General features: G+C 50.4%; 1 protein-coding gene across 1 annotated transcript; it reads left to right on the top strand.

Annotated features, from left to right (window-relative positions):
- The first annotated feature begins 8,621 nt into the window (after positions 1 to 8,621).
- TRIM45 (tripartite motif containing 45) lies at positions 8,622 to 14,998 on the top strand. The gene is made up of 6 exons (XM_082752047.1): positions 8,622 to 9,039; positions 10,712 to 11,445; positions 12,009 to 12,138; positions 14,018 to 14,132; positions 14,352 to 14,478; positions 14,691 to 14,998. The coding sequence occupies exons 1-6, from the start codon at positions 8,666 to 8,668 to the stop codon at positions 14,837 to 14,839; spliced, it is 1,629 nt and encodes a 542-aa protein (XP_082608173.1). The 5' UTR covers positions 8,622 to 8,665; the 3' UTR covers positions 14,840 to 14,998.
- The last annotated feature ends 653 nt before the right edge of the window (positions 14,999 to 15,651 follow it).

Below are 15,651 nucleotides of genomic sequence, written 5' to 3'. Positions count from 1 at the left end.
GTTTCCATTTGAAAATGTTTCAGGGGAAAAGCATGAGAAAGTTTCCTACCAGTGTTTTGACTGCAAAATTCCCAATTAAAATCATTTCAAATAGCGCTTCTGTTTTATTTTTGGAAATGGGAAAACTGAGTGTTTTTCTTGGGTTTTCAATTGTTTCCTCCCTCCTAGTCGTCAGTCCTTGGACAGTTACACGAAGGAGGCTCTGTGCAATGCCTTGCTTGGATTTTATTTTGGTTTCAAAATTGTAGATAGTTGATAAATAGCTGAGGGCAGGGAGCAGAGAGATGAAGTCCAGAAACAGGTCTTGCTTTCTGTTTTATGCTGTAATTTCTAGGAAACCAGAAGGTTTCTAGGACTGACAATTTAATCTTTGTTTCATGTTAGACTTTAGGAAGACATACAATGTCCACAAGCCCTTTTTAAATGGAAAAAGCTCCAGTGAGAGTATTTCCCTCTGCAACCTTTAACAGTACAGGATTGCCAGCACCATCATTTTGCTGCGTGATGGCTTTAAATGCCTTATGTTAACTGAACCCTAGGGGATCGGAGTGCCTTGCTTTTGCCAAAGTCTGGGATGTTTTATCTGTGACTAGCTTCAAGAATGTAAAACATGAGTTAAATGTGATAAAGGAGTTTTCAGGCACACAGTTTTAGAGATTTCCCTTGTGAGAGCTGAAGTACGGTATCAGAATAGTGAGGTCAGCTGTGACACACAGTAACTATTCTATAAAATATGATGATTACGTTGTAATACCTGGGTGTTGTTACACTGAGCACCAACAACACCATTTTTCAGAGGTTTATCCACACGTTTCTGCAGGCACAGCTCATTCTGTGCCTTTGAAAAACATCGTCGCAGCTGTCAAAGCTATTTGAGGAATTCTATGCAGCAGCACCGCTCCCCTGTCTCCCTAAACCTAGTCCCTGCCCAACCCTTACTGAACCCCATAGGCTACAGGCAAGACTCTTCAAGAATTCAGGCTTTCACTTTGCCCCTGCTACAGAGATAAAGCTACACCTCCAGGGACACAGGCAGCTGGATAGATGGAGTTTGACAAACAGATCTGCTGGATGTAAAACTATTTGTCTCCATCCACCCACGTACAAGTTACCCTGAGCAGGTGGAGGCAGTGCAGGGGCTGGACAAGCCCTGTGGCCGCGGGATAAAGGCAGCTGGCTTGTGGTAACGAAGGAGCCTGCAGGCAGCTCCCACTCAGTACCCGCTTGGCACCACCTGCACGGCCTTGCCTTCAGCTAACGGTGAAGCAAGAAGGCCTCTGAGGGCTTCCTTTCTGTAGAAATGATTAATAGAGTTGTTTGCTTGCAAGAAAACTCTGTGCGATAGCGTGAATGGCCAAAAAAAGAGGAGCTCCTCTCCATGGGTGGGATCTGTGCGGTGTGCTGTGGGAGGAATCCATCCAGGGTCCGCGTAGCATGAATTTTGGATTCCTCCTGTCTGAAGGGATATAAGGTTTACTCACTATCGATACTCCTCTTGTTATTCTAAATAAAACAGCTATTTTATTAAGGTATTTGTTGTCAGTCCTGTCTTGCTGAGATCCATAAAAAGCTCTGCATCAAATCCGGATGCAGCTAAACACGATGCATGTTTTACATCTTACATAGTGTTTGTTACCTAAAGAATCTGAGAGAATCTGAAAATTGGATTTCTTATCCAATTTTTCAGCTTGGGAAACTGAGGCATGGAGCAAGCTATGGAAAATTCCAAGTTTCCTGGTCCTAGCACAGCACTGCCTTGGGCTGGGCTGGGCTCAGAGTCACGCTGCCCCTGCACTGTGAAAGCTGTGCCTCTGACTGGATGCATGACCACAGAGTCCCAAGCCACCTGTGCTCTTCCGAAGCACAAGTTCTGGTCAAGAACAATTTTATCTTCATCATCACAATTTTATCTTCTGCTGTTTTTACGTGTGCACAGCCCAGCCTGACAACCTTCTTGTGTATGGCTCTATCCCATGACAGGATTCACAAAAGTTCTTCTGTCCTTTCCTTCTGTGGCACCTGAAGGGTGGTGGTGGGAAAGCAGGCTTTGGACAACATGCAAGAGGAGCCTGTAAGTCTCACGGTATTCATTTTCCATCCTAATAAGATAGCATTAATACGTATATCCCTTATATTTTATTTCTTAAGTAATTGCATTGCCTTGGGAGCACTTCTTCAGGCACAGAAAACACAGGTCATTCTTACACGTCACTTCAAAGCCACCAATTCCCTGGGCAAGAGGAGCGAGAAGGCACGAGGTAGGCAAGGAAAGGCAGATGGAACCTGCAGTAACCTCCGCTAACTGCAGACGAGAAGTGGACTCCAGCAATGGGTGGGGTAGAGCTGGAGGAGCAGCTGCCAGGCTTGTGTGTCCTGCCCTCCATGAAGCTGTGCAGCAGTTACCTCACCGTTTATAACAATTAGTCACAAGCTCCCACCCAGCCTTCTTGAGAACTGCTGGGTGCAACTGAGACGGCACCAAAGAGGAAAAGGGTGAGTGCCTCTTTTCAGCCTAGCAAGCTTGCCAGCTCTGGTGACCAAGCACAGTTTCAGCAGAAGCTTAGAAAAAAAAAACAAACAACCCTTGTTTCTGCCACAAGACATCTTTGCCTCTGTAGGCCCTGCACAGCAGCTTGGGTGAGTGTCTGAGGTAGGAACGAGGAGTGAGGTGCTTAGGAAGAGCTACCATGGAGTAGAGAAGTGATCCCAGAGAGATGAAGTTCTTGCTGGGATACCTGAGTAAAAGCCTTTATACTCCTTCCTTAGAATCCTTCCCTGATTCTCTCTCTCTCACACACACACTGTATGCACACACGAGAACAAAGCTTTGTCAGGTCTCATACTGACCACTGACCTTATCTGGGATGCCGCCTCCAAGTAACCCCCCCAAGTGGCACATTTTGTTACCTCACACTCACCCCATGGATGCTCTTTGCTCGCACACACACACATCTCCACTGCGTGATCTGTAGTAGCTCTGTGAGCAGCAGAATTAATTCAGCTTGCTCTTTGCTGGATTGCTGCCCCATTTGTCCAACTACCTGCCACCACCATAGTAACTGCATCCCCATGGAATAACCTCCTGTAGGTAATACCCTCATGACCCCATGGTCTGGGCAGTGAAGGGAAAAGGGAATGGCTCTGTTTTCTTCTCAGTGTGGGCATGAAGTGTCTTACTTATCCATTTTCTTTAGCTTTTAGGAACTTACTATCTCTAAGGTGACCACCCCTGTCTCAAATATGGCTGAAGGGTAGGTTAAAAATCTACTGGCAAGGCCTAAGAGATGTCACAGAAGTTGCTTCCTTAGAAAATCTGGCTTGAAAGAATTCCAGTTTCATCTTCCCTTCCACAAAGGCAGGCAGGACACAGGAGAGATTAAAAAGAAGATATATATAGCTGGCAGAAAGCTAGAAGTGGCAGCAGGTGGCTCGAATGCTGCAGGGAGGAGGGGAGAGCAAGAATGCCCGGTCAGAAGCCACAGCAGGGGCAAGCCTGAGCAAAGCCAGCGCTGCTGGGTGCATCAGCTGCAGCGGCTTTTGTCTTCAAAGAGCCACTGCTGACTGAAAGGGCACTGCTGACCACCTCGAACTCAGTGCTTCCTGTTGCAAATCATGAAGATGTGAGAGATCAAGCTTTCTCTTCTTGCTGCCTGCTTTCCGTTTCATGTGTTCGCAGATCTCTGTGCCCTGTGCTTCCTGTTTGCTCTTTCAGGATCCAGACAAGCACTCGTGCACGGTGTGTACCTCTTCCACAGGTTTAGCCTGATGGCTGTGCTGTTTTGCTGCCTTCTTCCCTCACCTCTGCCATGCTCTGCAATGGTTTATGTCCTGCTGCTGCAGCGTGGGTTGGATGTGTGACAGCAGCTTACAGAAACGTACTTCAGAGTCGTGCATGAAGGTGAAGAGACTTGGGCTTATGTTAAATAAGGCTCTTCGGTTTCAGTTTCTTTTAGTCCCTCCAACTCAACCCCAGCCTGAAAGGAAAATTCTGCTAGAAAATTTGAAAGAGAGTCTAGGTGTGCACGTGTGAAAGGAGATGTTTGGTAGTGAAAGCGTTTCTCAGAAGAGCAATATTCCCAGAGACGCCATGTGGAAAGCCTCTGAGAGACTCTAGGATAGACATCCTCTCTTCTCTATCCCAGTCAGTGACACAAGCAGGGGATGGGTGTAGCCTTCCTGCAGCAGCTGTCACATTCCCCATGCCTTCAGCTTCCAGAAATTGTGTCATGTGAGACTTGGCCTGGAGGAATGAGCTCATGTGCCTTTTAGGCCCAGCGCAGGCGGAGGTCAAGTGGCACCTCCTTTTTGGGAGGCAGACTTACTAATTTTGGCCTGATTCTGCCGTGTTAGAGAGCGGTCCTACTCCTTCATCTCTGGTGGGAGTCATCTCGGTCACTGATAAAGAAGAAAAAAAAAGACAGCTGTGTGGCCCCACAAGTTACAGGGCACTGCCCAGTAGCAAGAGCGCTGCAGAGTTAAGGAATGTATGTACTCAGCCCAGAAATTTGGGCTGAGACAGCAACACATGAACTCACCCTTAAGCATTTTCTCAGGAGTCTTCTGACTCTTCTTGTGGGATTTTCCCAGTGACCTTTGTTTCCAAGCCTGCAGCCTGGGTTACATGTGGCAACACCAGCAGCAAGAAGCTCCGTGCAGTTTCAATTAGAGAACTTGCAGGCCCTGATGTGTCTATCTGCAGGCTCAGAGCAGATGTTCAACAAGGAACTTTTGGAGGTTGGCTATAAAGTTTGGTGCTTGATTGCCACAGGAACAATCCAGAAACGTGATCTGTCCCTCAGTTTTTGTTATAACTAGGCACACACAAAAACTATGTCTGAGATCATATACACACGAAACCTGGACCCAGCAGGAGGGTGTCACTCACAGAAGGCACACTAAAGACCTCTATATTATACTTTATACCCAACCGTGCCTGCCACCAGATCTAAATTTGCCTCACACTTTGTGCTGAGGGGCAGGCGTGGATGAGCTTACATCAGCCTCTGTAAACAGACTGATAGAAACAGACTCCTCAGGAGCCTAGTGGAAGACAATTTGGATTCCTTGTTGAACCGGGGATTTGGATATTCCAGGTGAGGTTGATGTAAACAGGAAGAGTCGTTAGCGGTGTGGCTAGGGAATAGACAACAAAAAACAGTTTGCATGGAAACAAGCAGTAGTGCCTCGAGTGTTCCCAGAAGACCAGTGTGGCTGCCTGGCATGTGCAGAGAAGCCTCTGAACCACAGCAGCTCCCAGGGCTGACAAACCCACAGTGGAGCTGGAGCTGCTGGTCAACTGGAAAGCAGCCAATGATCTGTTCCACTTCTCTTTTCTTGTAAAGTCCCCAGATAAGCTGCTTTCCTCCCTCCTTTCACTGACATTAACCCAGGCCTTGGCATTTCAAGAGGTTCTCCATTTTCTGTCAATAAGACCTCTTTCTGAGCAACTTTCAGAGCTTTTTTATTATTATTATTATTATCAGTCATCTTTGACATTTCTGCAAGCCCTGCTCCTTGTTCCTGTTCACTAATGACTTTTTTTTTCCCCCTCACAGCAAGACATTCAGAAAGAGCTCCCTAAAAGTAACGGAGTATGTAGGAATAGGGAAGCATGAGGCATCCCATTCCACACAGCACATTGGTTTGTTAGCACACTACTCACAAAGATTCTAGGAAGGCAATTAGGCTTTTATGATTTTTTTTTTTTTTTGGTACATGGTGAACAAAGTGTTGCCAATATTTCTTCAGGAAAAAAAAATATATTAACGGGAAAGCAGCACAAAGCTCTCCTAAAATGGGCTAATTAGCAAATACAATGGTAATATTAGATAAAAGAGAGGAAGGGGGGAGGAAACCATCTAATCTTCCATGTCTCTGCATGATGATTCAGTGCTTAGTGTTAGGAAACAAGCAGCAGATAAACAGGAAAAAGAAAGAGCTCCAAGGAAAGTGCGGTAGGCAAAGAACAGGTCGCCCAGAGCAAGCGTACTGAGCGGCTCTGATAGTCACTTAACAATAGGAGCAGGAAAAAGGACAGTATGGAGAGGATTCCGTTTCAAGTAAATCTTGGGTCAAATGATGGGGGTAATTAGCTATCCATCAGCTCTTGTGAAATGTGGCAAAAGGAAATCATTACAATTTAGTGTAATTGTAATAACATCTGCATTGTTTTGTTTTTGTAGCTATCCTCTGTTGGCCGTCAGTGTTTATAAGTTAACGTGTTCTCTTTCTACCCTTACCTTTTGTCTGGCTACAAAGCAAACTCTGAGCAATCTGAAATGGGAGAGGGCATTCCTGTCCGATTCTTGCAATGCTTTGCAGCCCAGTGTGTTTCTTGGAGATATTCACAGGGCACCAGCATACATGGCCCTTGCATTGCCAACCACAGCTTAGGTCTTTGTGGCATAGGTGCTTCCTCCACTGACTGGCGATAGCCAAGAAAGCAACATTGTGAGGAAAAATAACCAAAACCAAAGCACCGCTGGGGTTTGTACTAATGCTGCTTCAGTTTCCCAGGCCACTAGGTTAGCACTTCTGCTGGCAGTTCTGCTTCTCTTCTTTCTCTGAGAGTTTCAGGAGGCTTTCATGACTGTTCTCTCTCGCCTGTTTCACTGTCGCTTCCTCCAGTCACAGGGAGGTTGCTGCAGATGTGTGCTGACAACTCCTGGATACGTGAATCAGCAGCGATCTGTCCTGTGCTCCAACCCAATCAGCCTCAGAGGACATGACTGGATCAAATCAGCTCAGCTGGAACATCATTTTTCCTCTGCAGTTGCCAGCTTTGACTTATTTCAGCTTCTTTCTGCAGCGTTGGAAGATGCTGCCTCTCTCCAGATAGCTCGCCTGTTTTTGCGCAAGGACTATGTTATAATTCTTCTACCATTTTCTTCCCACACCCACACTTAGAACATCATTTGCTATTCCTTCCACCAAAGTGGCTGAAAGAACCAGTCTTTCCCCTCTGCCACGACATCTAACATTGTTATCAAGTCATCTCCTCTCACAATGACTGCAACTTTTATCCTCTCTAACCCCTACAGCAACCACTTCACTTGCTAACAGTTCATCCAAAGGAGGCCGCTAGACACCTTGCTTTTTTGATCAGCTTCAAGGTTTTTAGCACTTGACCGTGACCTAGCCTTGACCGCATAAAAGACACGGAAAGATTTGAGTGTATTGCACAAAGAAGACGATGCCTTTGTTAAGCCATTATGAGTCAAAGTGTTGTTAACACTGTTAACGATATTAAGTATTTACACATTGTTCGGTTTAGATAACCTGCTCTCAGCAGTCCTAAAAAAAAAAAAAAAAAAAAAAAAAACACAAAAAAACACCTGACTGGAGATCTCCCTCCTGCTTGTTGATTTTTAACACAATTTAGGAAACTTAAAATCCAGATTCTCAGACTTCATTTGTTTCATGTTGGTATTCAAAAGGGCCAGCAGGATGGGGCAGATAGGGACATGGTTTATTGAGTGATATTGGTGGCAGGAGGGTGGTTGGACCAGATGATCTTGGAGGTCTTTTCCAACTGTAATGGTTCTGTGATTCCTAGGCTAACTAATGGGAAAGCTGGTGCAAAGTCCAGTCGTGAAGGGCTGAATGCAGCATGTTATTACCAGTATCATCGCTGTTAGTCAACGTGGCTTTATAGAAAAACCTTTTCTGCTTTAAACAATTCTGACTTCATTCTTTGAGGAGCTTACAAGTTAGATGGATAAAAGTAATTCTGTAGATACCATCTAAATCTAAGCATCTTTAATGTTGTCTCGTTTCAAAGCCCATCTCCTACAATATTCTGAACTCCCAGATGAAATGAGTCAACACAGTTATCAGATGATCTCCAAGGGCAGCCATGGAGGAACCTGGGCTGGGTGACACTATTTCTGCTTGGGTCGCCCAGGCAGCTGTTCTGTTCTGGGCTGTTCACCGATTTTGTGACCATCCAGGAGGAAAACCCACAAAGACCTGACTGAACACAACTCGCAGGCAGGCAAAGGCTCTGTTGCGAAGACTGGCTGCGAAGGCTGGTCCAAGGTGGCCTTCAGCAGCTTTGTGGAGCAGTCACGCTCAGGTGTTAAACCTTGAAGTATGGGGATGGAAGAAGTGGAAACTTCTGCCCATGGTGGGGAGAGGAGCTGCTGCCAGAGTGCTGGCTTGGAGAGGACAGCAGGTGTCTGAGCAGCAAAACCAGTGCCTCCAGCGCCTCAGCAAAGAGTGGGGCAGAGGGGGAAGCGATCACACAGCGGACTTTGGGGTTTGGGTGCGATGTGTGCGAGAGCATGGCGTGTTGTGCCGGAGAGATGAAGCGGGAGGAGATGAGAACGGGTGAGTTTGGGGAGCCTGGAGAAAACACCCCTGTGGCGAGCACGCCTCGAGCCCGCTTGCTTTATTGCACAGAAAGCTCGAAAGACAACCAAAAAATAAAGAAATACGTAAATAATAATAATAAATAATAATAATAATAAAGTGTCTGTCTTTTGCTGTTAGCCTGGGCCAACCGCCCCCAACGGCCGTCCCCCGTAGCAACGGCGGGGGGACGGGCGCCGGGTGGCCGTGAGGGGAGCCGGGGCGGGCCCGTGAGGGGAGCCGGGGCGGGCCGTTGGCGGCCGTTGGGGGCCGTTGGCGGCCGTTAGCGGGATGCCGGGCGGAGCGGGGCGGCAGCATGGCGGCCGCCTGGCGCTGCCCGGCCTGTGCCCAGCCCTGCGCGGCGCCTCGGCTGCTGCCGTGCCTACACTCGCTGTGTGCGCCCTGCCTGAGGCGGCTCGGCAGGCTGGGGGAGCCGGCGCGGGCGGGCATCGCCTCAGCCACAGCCGCCACAGCCGCCACAGCCCCCACAGCCGCCGCCATCAGCGTGCTGTGCCCGCTGTGCGACGCCGAGGTGGCCCTGCCGCCGGGCGGGGTCGGGCAGCTCCCCCCCGACTACGTGGCGCTGGGCCGAGGCCGGCCGGGCTGCGACCTGTGCGCCCAAGGGGCGGCCGTGGGGCGCTGCCAGACGTGCGGGGCCGCCCTCTGCCCCTTCTGCCGCCAGGCACACAGGTGAGGCGCCTTCCTCCCCGCGGGGTGGGTTTTGAGCTCGGAGAGGGGCTTGGCAGCAGGGCAGGAGGGAGAGGTGGCTGCAGGTGGGTGAGGAGGTGGAGAGGAGGAGGCTGCGGTGATGAGGGCAGAGGAAAGTGGCTTGGGAGAAAAGTGTCAGGAAGTCTGGGTGGCCTTCTGAGGCAAGGAGGTCACAGGCCGGCTCAGGAAAACACCCACAGGCAGCAGGCAGGGCAGTCTCTTAGCCTGGATTAATCAGCTTGGCCTTTTCCCTCTTCATTCACTGCTCCTTTCCATTTCATAGCAAATTCCTTCCCCAGAAGGAGCCGCTCGCTGCCCTTCCCCCTGCCGATACTGGTGCCTGTGGTGGAATGGCTTAGGCTCTTACTTACCTTTCCGTGGGGCTGCAATTTTTGGCATACCATTCCGGTTAGCTAATGCCTTGCAGCCCCTGCGAGCTGCTGAAGAGCGATAGACCGAGACCTTGATCAGCAGCCTGCTGCTGCACTGACAGAAATAGCTGTACGGGGGCATAAAGCAGCAGAAAATTTGTCCCAGTGGCACGCTTCCTGCCATATGAACGGGTATCATTTCTTCGCCCTGTTAACATCTGCAGGCTTGCACCTGCCTTTTCCCGATGGTGTAACAGAACAGGGGCCAAGGAAAACAGGTTTGAAGCGATTTCTTGGTGGGCAGGGAAGATTTCTAAGTATCTGAGTGCCACTGTCATGTCTTTTGGAATAAGTGAGAGATGTCTGAGGTCAAAGTCAGGGAAGTGTCAATGTGAAGGATGTTAAGCAAATAATGGTAGAAGGCACTGAAAGTGTGCTGGACCCAAGGGAAATTACTGGGAAGCAAAAGCAAAATAGACCGCGTCCTGCTCTGTGATTAGCTTGCTTTGTGTTGCCAGAACAACTCTAGACCTTGGTCCTCGGGGTGTTTCTCAGCCTGTGGCTCAGAGCTCCCTCTGCAACTGCCAAAAGTTACCTTTTGCACATGTAGTCATTAGTGCAGGAGACAAGGAGGGAGGGACAGCTTTTACGTTCTGGTCAGTAACCAGCTGACGGCATCCAAAATAGCACAAAATGCAAATACTCCCCTGCAGCCCTGTCACACGGTGGATGGCTGGGTAAAACAGGCTCTTCGTATCCAATCCTTGGTCTCCTCTGAATGGGGTCTAACCTGGCAGCGAAAGGAATGGGGTTTGACTTTCGTAATAATCAATGTTTTACCAACAGACTGCCGTCCGGCTGTTCCCTGAACTAGATTTCCCCCTAAGGGTTATTAGAGCTCATTTGCCTCAGCACATTTAAAGCTGATGGAAATCATTGGGCTGGCAGCTAAGGAGCCTGACACTGCCTGTTCCTATCCAGACCTGACTGTGGGTGAGCAATTCTGTTTCAAGACTTTGCACATCACCCACCTGCTGCCTTTGTCGCAGCGGGCTCTGGGGGTAATTGCAGCAACCCCACTTCTGTCAGGCTCTGTGCAGGAGCTGCTGGCAGGAGCAGCCTGACAGCCCGCTCCCTGGTCTCTGTGTGGCAATGGTGGGGCACGTGGTTCTTGTGTCTGAAAATTGTGCTGACAGCATACAGGGAGCCAGGCGTTCACAAGGGGTCTTGGGTGCTTGCATTGCGTGTCCAACGTGCATAAATTTGTGCTTGCTCCCTTCTAGGAGACAGAAGAAGACCGCCTCTCACGCTGTGACAGAGCTGGAGAGCAGCAAGGACTGCGGCCAGGCTGGGAGGCCTCTCTTCTGCCCGTCCCATCCGTCGGAGGAGCTCCGGCTGTTCTGCGAGCAGTGTGACCAGCCCGTGTGCCGGGACTGTGTCGTGGACAGGCACCGGCAGCACCCCTATGACTTGGCCAGCAACGTTGTCCACAGACACGGGGACTCCCTGCGGGTGCTGCTGGAAAGCACCCAGCAGCGCGTGAGCACCCTGGAGGACGCGCTGAGCCAGATCGATGGCATGGGCAGCGCCGTCCGCGTTCGTGCAGAGGCCGTGGCCGCAGAGATCTGCCTGTTCGCCAGCGGGTACGTGAAAGCCGTCGAGGAGCACCGGGAGCGGCTGCTGAAGCAGCTGGAGGACTTGAAGGTGCAGAAGGAAAAGCTGCTGCACCTGCAGAAGGCCCAGCTGCAGCAGCTGCTGCTGGACATGAGGACAGGCATGGAGTTCACAGAGCGCTTGCTGAGCAGCGGCTCGGACCTGGAGATCCTCATCACCAAAGGGGTGGTGGCGAGCCGGCTGGCGAAGCTGAACAGCGTCGCTTACAGCACCCGCCCCAGCGTGGACGACAGCATCCAGTTCTCTCCCCAGGAGAGGGCAGGGCAGTGTTGCGGCTATGAGGTTTTTGGGGCCATTCTCAATAAAGTGGTTGATCCAGCCAAGTGTACCCTGCACGGGGAAGGTAATGGGGTGCTGTGCCGCTCAGTGCTCCCTAAAGTCACCTCTCCGTTCCCTGTACCCACGCAGCGTGCGGCTTAAGGCGCCGGGGGCTCCCTGCAGGCCAGGGGGGCGGAGGGATGCAGCAGGCTGGAGCCCTGCTAGAGGTGGCAGCTGCTGGGGATGAGACCCCACAGGAGCTGTGCTGAGCAGGGAGCCCGAGAGCCAGCCGCAGCCGCCCTCTGCAACATCACTGACAGACCCGGGGCTCCTTCGCTCCTTCCCATGTCAAAGGGTAAGCGCTGAGGTTCCCAGGGCTCTTCCTGCTCCCCCCAGCTTGCACAGTGCACCTGGAGGTGGGAAGTCTCCAGCTGGGCCATGAGCACCCTGGTCCATACAGGGTGGTCCGTACAGGGCTCTCTGCACTCTCCTGGGCCCCAGTGGTGCATTTGCTTTTTCCTGAGGGTGGAGGGAGCTGTATAGCCAGCAGCAGAGCCCTGGCTGTGCTCTGAAATGCTACCGAATGGGCAGGAGGTGGCAATTGTGGCTCTTTTGAATCCTTTCTTGTCCCATTTCTCTGCCTTGCAGATCTCTGCATCACCCGTCAGAACGAGCTGACTGGCTTTACCCTGCTCTGCAATGACAGCACAGGAGAGCAGCTGCGGAGGGGAGGAGAGGCCGTTAGGGTCACCATCACCCACAAGGACAAGAAGGATTGGTGGGTATTTCAGAAAAAAAAAACAAACAGACACTGGGTTTGCTTTTCTGTCTCCCTTCCCCTGGCTCCCTCCTCGTTTGGGCAGGTGGGTGGAAGTGCTTCAGCATCTGGGTCACGATCTGTAGGGGAAAAGGCAGGACAGTTCTTCCCACCAGCATAGCAGTGCTTCCTAGCGGTCATTTACAGCCGTGTGGAGTTTGACTCACACTTGTACCAAGTCTTAAAGGTTTCAGTTCACAGTGGGTATTGCACGTTGTCAGGGCGAGCTGTTGCTGCTTCCCCCACACCACCACCAGCAGACACGTAGGGCACCTGTTTTGTTAATACCTAATGAGTGTAGAACAACATCAGAGTTAGGCAGCCAGGCCACTCAGCCCAGGAACCTCTGGCAGTTGATGGAAGTGCTTAAATTAACGTTCTGGGGAAAAAAAAGATCATTGTTAGGACTTCATCATGCTTCCTCCTGTAGTTGCAAGTGTTGAGCACCTTAACATGCTTGGAGGTTTTCTAGCACAAGCAGGGAAGGCTGCACTCGACCTCCCATTTCCACAGTGAAAATGACCGACCAGAAAAATATTTTGTAACTGTTTCCATGCCATGCTTCTTCTTTGAAGCAGCGAGACATTAATGCAAATAACAGAACCAGTTGGGGTTCAGTTCTTTAGAAAAGCTTCTGTTCTGTTTTATAGCACACACACTGCAGCTAGAGCAAGAAACCAGCCTAACTTCTTCCAGGATTCAGTCTTGGGGGGATGACCTGATGAGAAAAGGGATAGGATGCTAAAAGTTCTTGCTATGGGGAAGTATTGATGAGCCATACAGAAACTACTGGGTGCACAGATGCCTGTCAATAAAATATCATTGTTCAAGAATATTGTTCCAACATACCTTCCTCTGCTAGGTGCGCTCGTGTTGTGGGAAGGTGTAAACAGGAGGTTTATGTGGATTTTGCTTTGTGGGGTAGAGGTCGCTGTGGCCACATTAACTCAGTTTCTTGTGCAGTTGCTACATCCGTTGCTGAAAGCTGTCTGGCTTTGGGGAGAGGCACGGCAGCTACTGAAGAGCACGAAGTGTCACCACACAGTTCATGGCAGGAAATGATGTAGGCAGCTGTACTGATGTGAAGCGGTGGGGGATGGGGAATACAACCTGCAAATCTGGAAGATTAAAGACATTCATGTCGTGGGGCACAAGAGGCTAATTAGTGAGGATTAGGGAGAACACCTTCCTCCCCGCAGAGCTGCTTGCTAATTTTCTGCGGAAGGCTCTTCCTGTGAAACAGGCCATCGGTTCCCAAGGAACTAGCTGATGCTTTTTCCCTGTCACTCTGTCCGCCAGGGTCCCTTTAAAACCTGGTGAGCTTCACTTGGGAAAGGGGAGATTCACCAGCAAGGACCTAGAACTCCTCAGAGAGTCGAAGAGAAAAGTTGGGGTCAATGCAGTTGGGTAGTGGTTGAAGTGACTCAAACATGCCTTACGTCTTCCTCATGGGCTCTCCTGGAGGCAAGCTGCTCTCTGAAGCTTTGAGTTTACCCCATTTCTGAGGGCTCTTATCAGATGGGATCATCTGGTTTGCAAGTGTGCCGTCAGTCGTCTTCTGCTCTTTCAGCGCTGCCACAAATCCTTGCAGCACAGCTTAGCTTTGTGTGACTTCCTTTGTATGGTTACTGCAGCTCCTGGTAGCAGGTGTATGTGAAAGCCGCTCAGTGCTCGAGCCTTGCTCACGCATCCTGTCGAGCTCGCTCGAGACCCACAGCTGCTGAACATGGGTGAGGATGAGGAGCTGACCACATATCTAGGCCAAACAGTGGTTCATGTGTGAATTTGGGAGCAGTTTTCTGCCAGTCGCTGACCTCTGGGACTCTTTGTCTGTTCGTAGTGCAGTCAAACCAACGGTGTGTGATAACGGTGATGGGACCTACCATGTTTCCTACAGCCCTGAGGAGCCGGGCTTATATGCTGTCTGCGTCTGTGTGAAGGGGCAGCATGTACAGGTAGCATTTCTTTTCTTTTTTCTTTTTTTTTTTATTGGTTCTTCTTTACACTCTTTTCCCTTTCTAAGTATTAGCTTAAAATCTTTCTGAGGATTGCTCCTATCACTTGCCAGTTAAAACTGATCATATTGATCTGTGACCGACAGGATGACCCGGTTGGTTTTGTGCAAATGCAGACACACCATCTGATATTATCCTCTGCTTGCTTGTCCTCCGCAGGGCTCGCCATTCACCCTGACGGTGAAAAGCAAGTTCCGCAAGCACCAAGGAGTGTTCCACTGCTGCACGTTTTGCTCGAGTGGAGGGCAGAAAGCCGCACGCTGCGCCTGTGGGGGGACCATGCCAGGTGAGCGTGCAGCTTTCCCTGTGCTGCTGACATCAGGAGGGTTTGTTTTTTTGGTCATTCCCCTTCTTTATGGAACCCTGGCAATTTTGGGTTTAAATACACATGTACCTCCCTTTCTTAGATAAGTCCTGGGGCTGAAGCACTCACTTTATAGCACATTGGGATTTTCTGACCCCCTCTTGGTCAAGCTGATGGTGCCTTTTCTCTTGCAGGTGGCTACCAAGGCTGTGGCCATGGGCACAAAGGCCACCCTGGCTGTCCCCACTGGTCATGCTGTGGACAAGTCACAAAGAGCTCGGAGTGTTTGGGGCCGCCCAGCGACAGCTCACAGAGGAGCTTGCTCAGGACGGTGGCACTCTGAGCGGCCAGGTGAGCCCCGGGGAGCTCAGGTCCTTCCTGGTGGATGAGCGCAAGCCACGAAGATCCCCGCAATCACTACAGAGCCTTGTTGCCAGAAAATAACACTGCGACGGGTGTGAACTGAGGAATGGGATGAGGGAAAATAAAATTGTGCCTTATGTTCCGCCTGGGGATGTGTGTGCAAGGTTGTTTTGTGCCCGAACAGGAGCAAACTCCAGGAGTTGTACTGATGCCCGCACTTTTGAGGACTCGAGACCTGTGGGTTCAACTTCTGAGGGGAAACTCGGTCTGAGCAGTTACCTCACAGGAGGGTCAAGGTGTACCTCATTCTGCGGGATTGGCAGTCTGCTGTCCTTCTCGAAGAGGCCAAAGCTGCTTGTTGGGGCGCATTCCAGTCTTTGTGTTCGTGCTTGGGAGAGGCTCGGCAGCCTCAGCGCAGCCTCTGCCTGCCCCTCAGGTACCTGGCTGGGTTCTGGCCTCAGATGTGTGCATATAGCGCAGTCGCACTCCTGGGATCTGTTGTGTTTGCAGCTGTCTTGTTTTCTCCAGGTGGGCTGTAGTCTTGTTACACCCTCCCTGCAAAGCAGGAGCAAAGCAGATCAGTAATTTAACTGAAAAATTCAAGAAAAACCCACGGCACCGATGAGAACAGGAACTAGAATGTAATTCACTTGGTCTGCGTGTTCTCCATGGAGATGGTTTGGGACACAGCATTGTTGGGGGTGATGTGGGATCCAGGAGAGCATCCGTCTCTCCAAGGAAACGTTTGAGGGCTCTGTAGGAGCCAGAGGTGCAAGCTCCCAGGTAGCTGTC

Source organism: Aythya marila, assembly GCF_965140915.1.
Source record: "Aythya marila genome assembly, chromosome: 1".
Classification (NCBI taxonomy): domain Eukaryota; kingdom Metazoa; phylum Chordata; class Aves; order Anseriformes; family Anatidae; genus Aythya; species Aythya marila.
Note: the sequence above shows the minus strand (reverse complement) of the source record. Positions and strands in the feature narration are given on the sequence as shown.

Coding starts and splice junctions, on each gene's coding strand:
- TRIM45 (XM_082752047.1), top strand. CDS start 8,666: ATGGCGGCCGCCTGGCGCTGCCCGGCCTGTGCCCAGCCCTGCGCGGCG. Junction 11,446..12,008: donor GTGTACCCTGCACGGGGAAG/GTAATGGGGTGC, acceptor TCTGCCTTGCAG/ATCTCTGCATCACCCGTCAG. Junction 14,479..14,690: donor CTGTGGGGGGACCATGCCAG/GTGAGCGTGCAG, acceptor TTTCTCTTGCAG/GTGGCTACCAAGGCTGTGGC.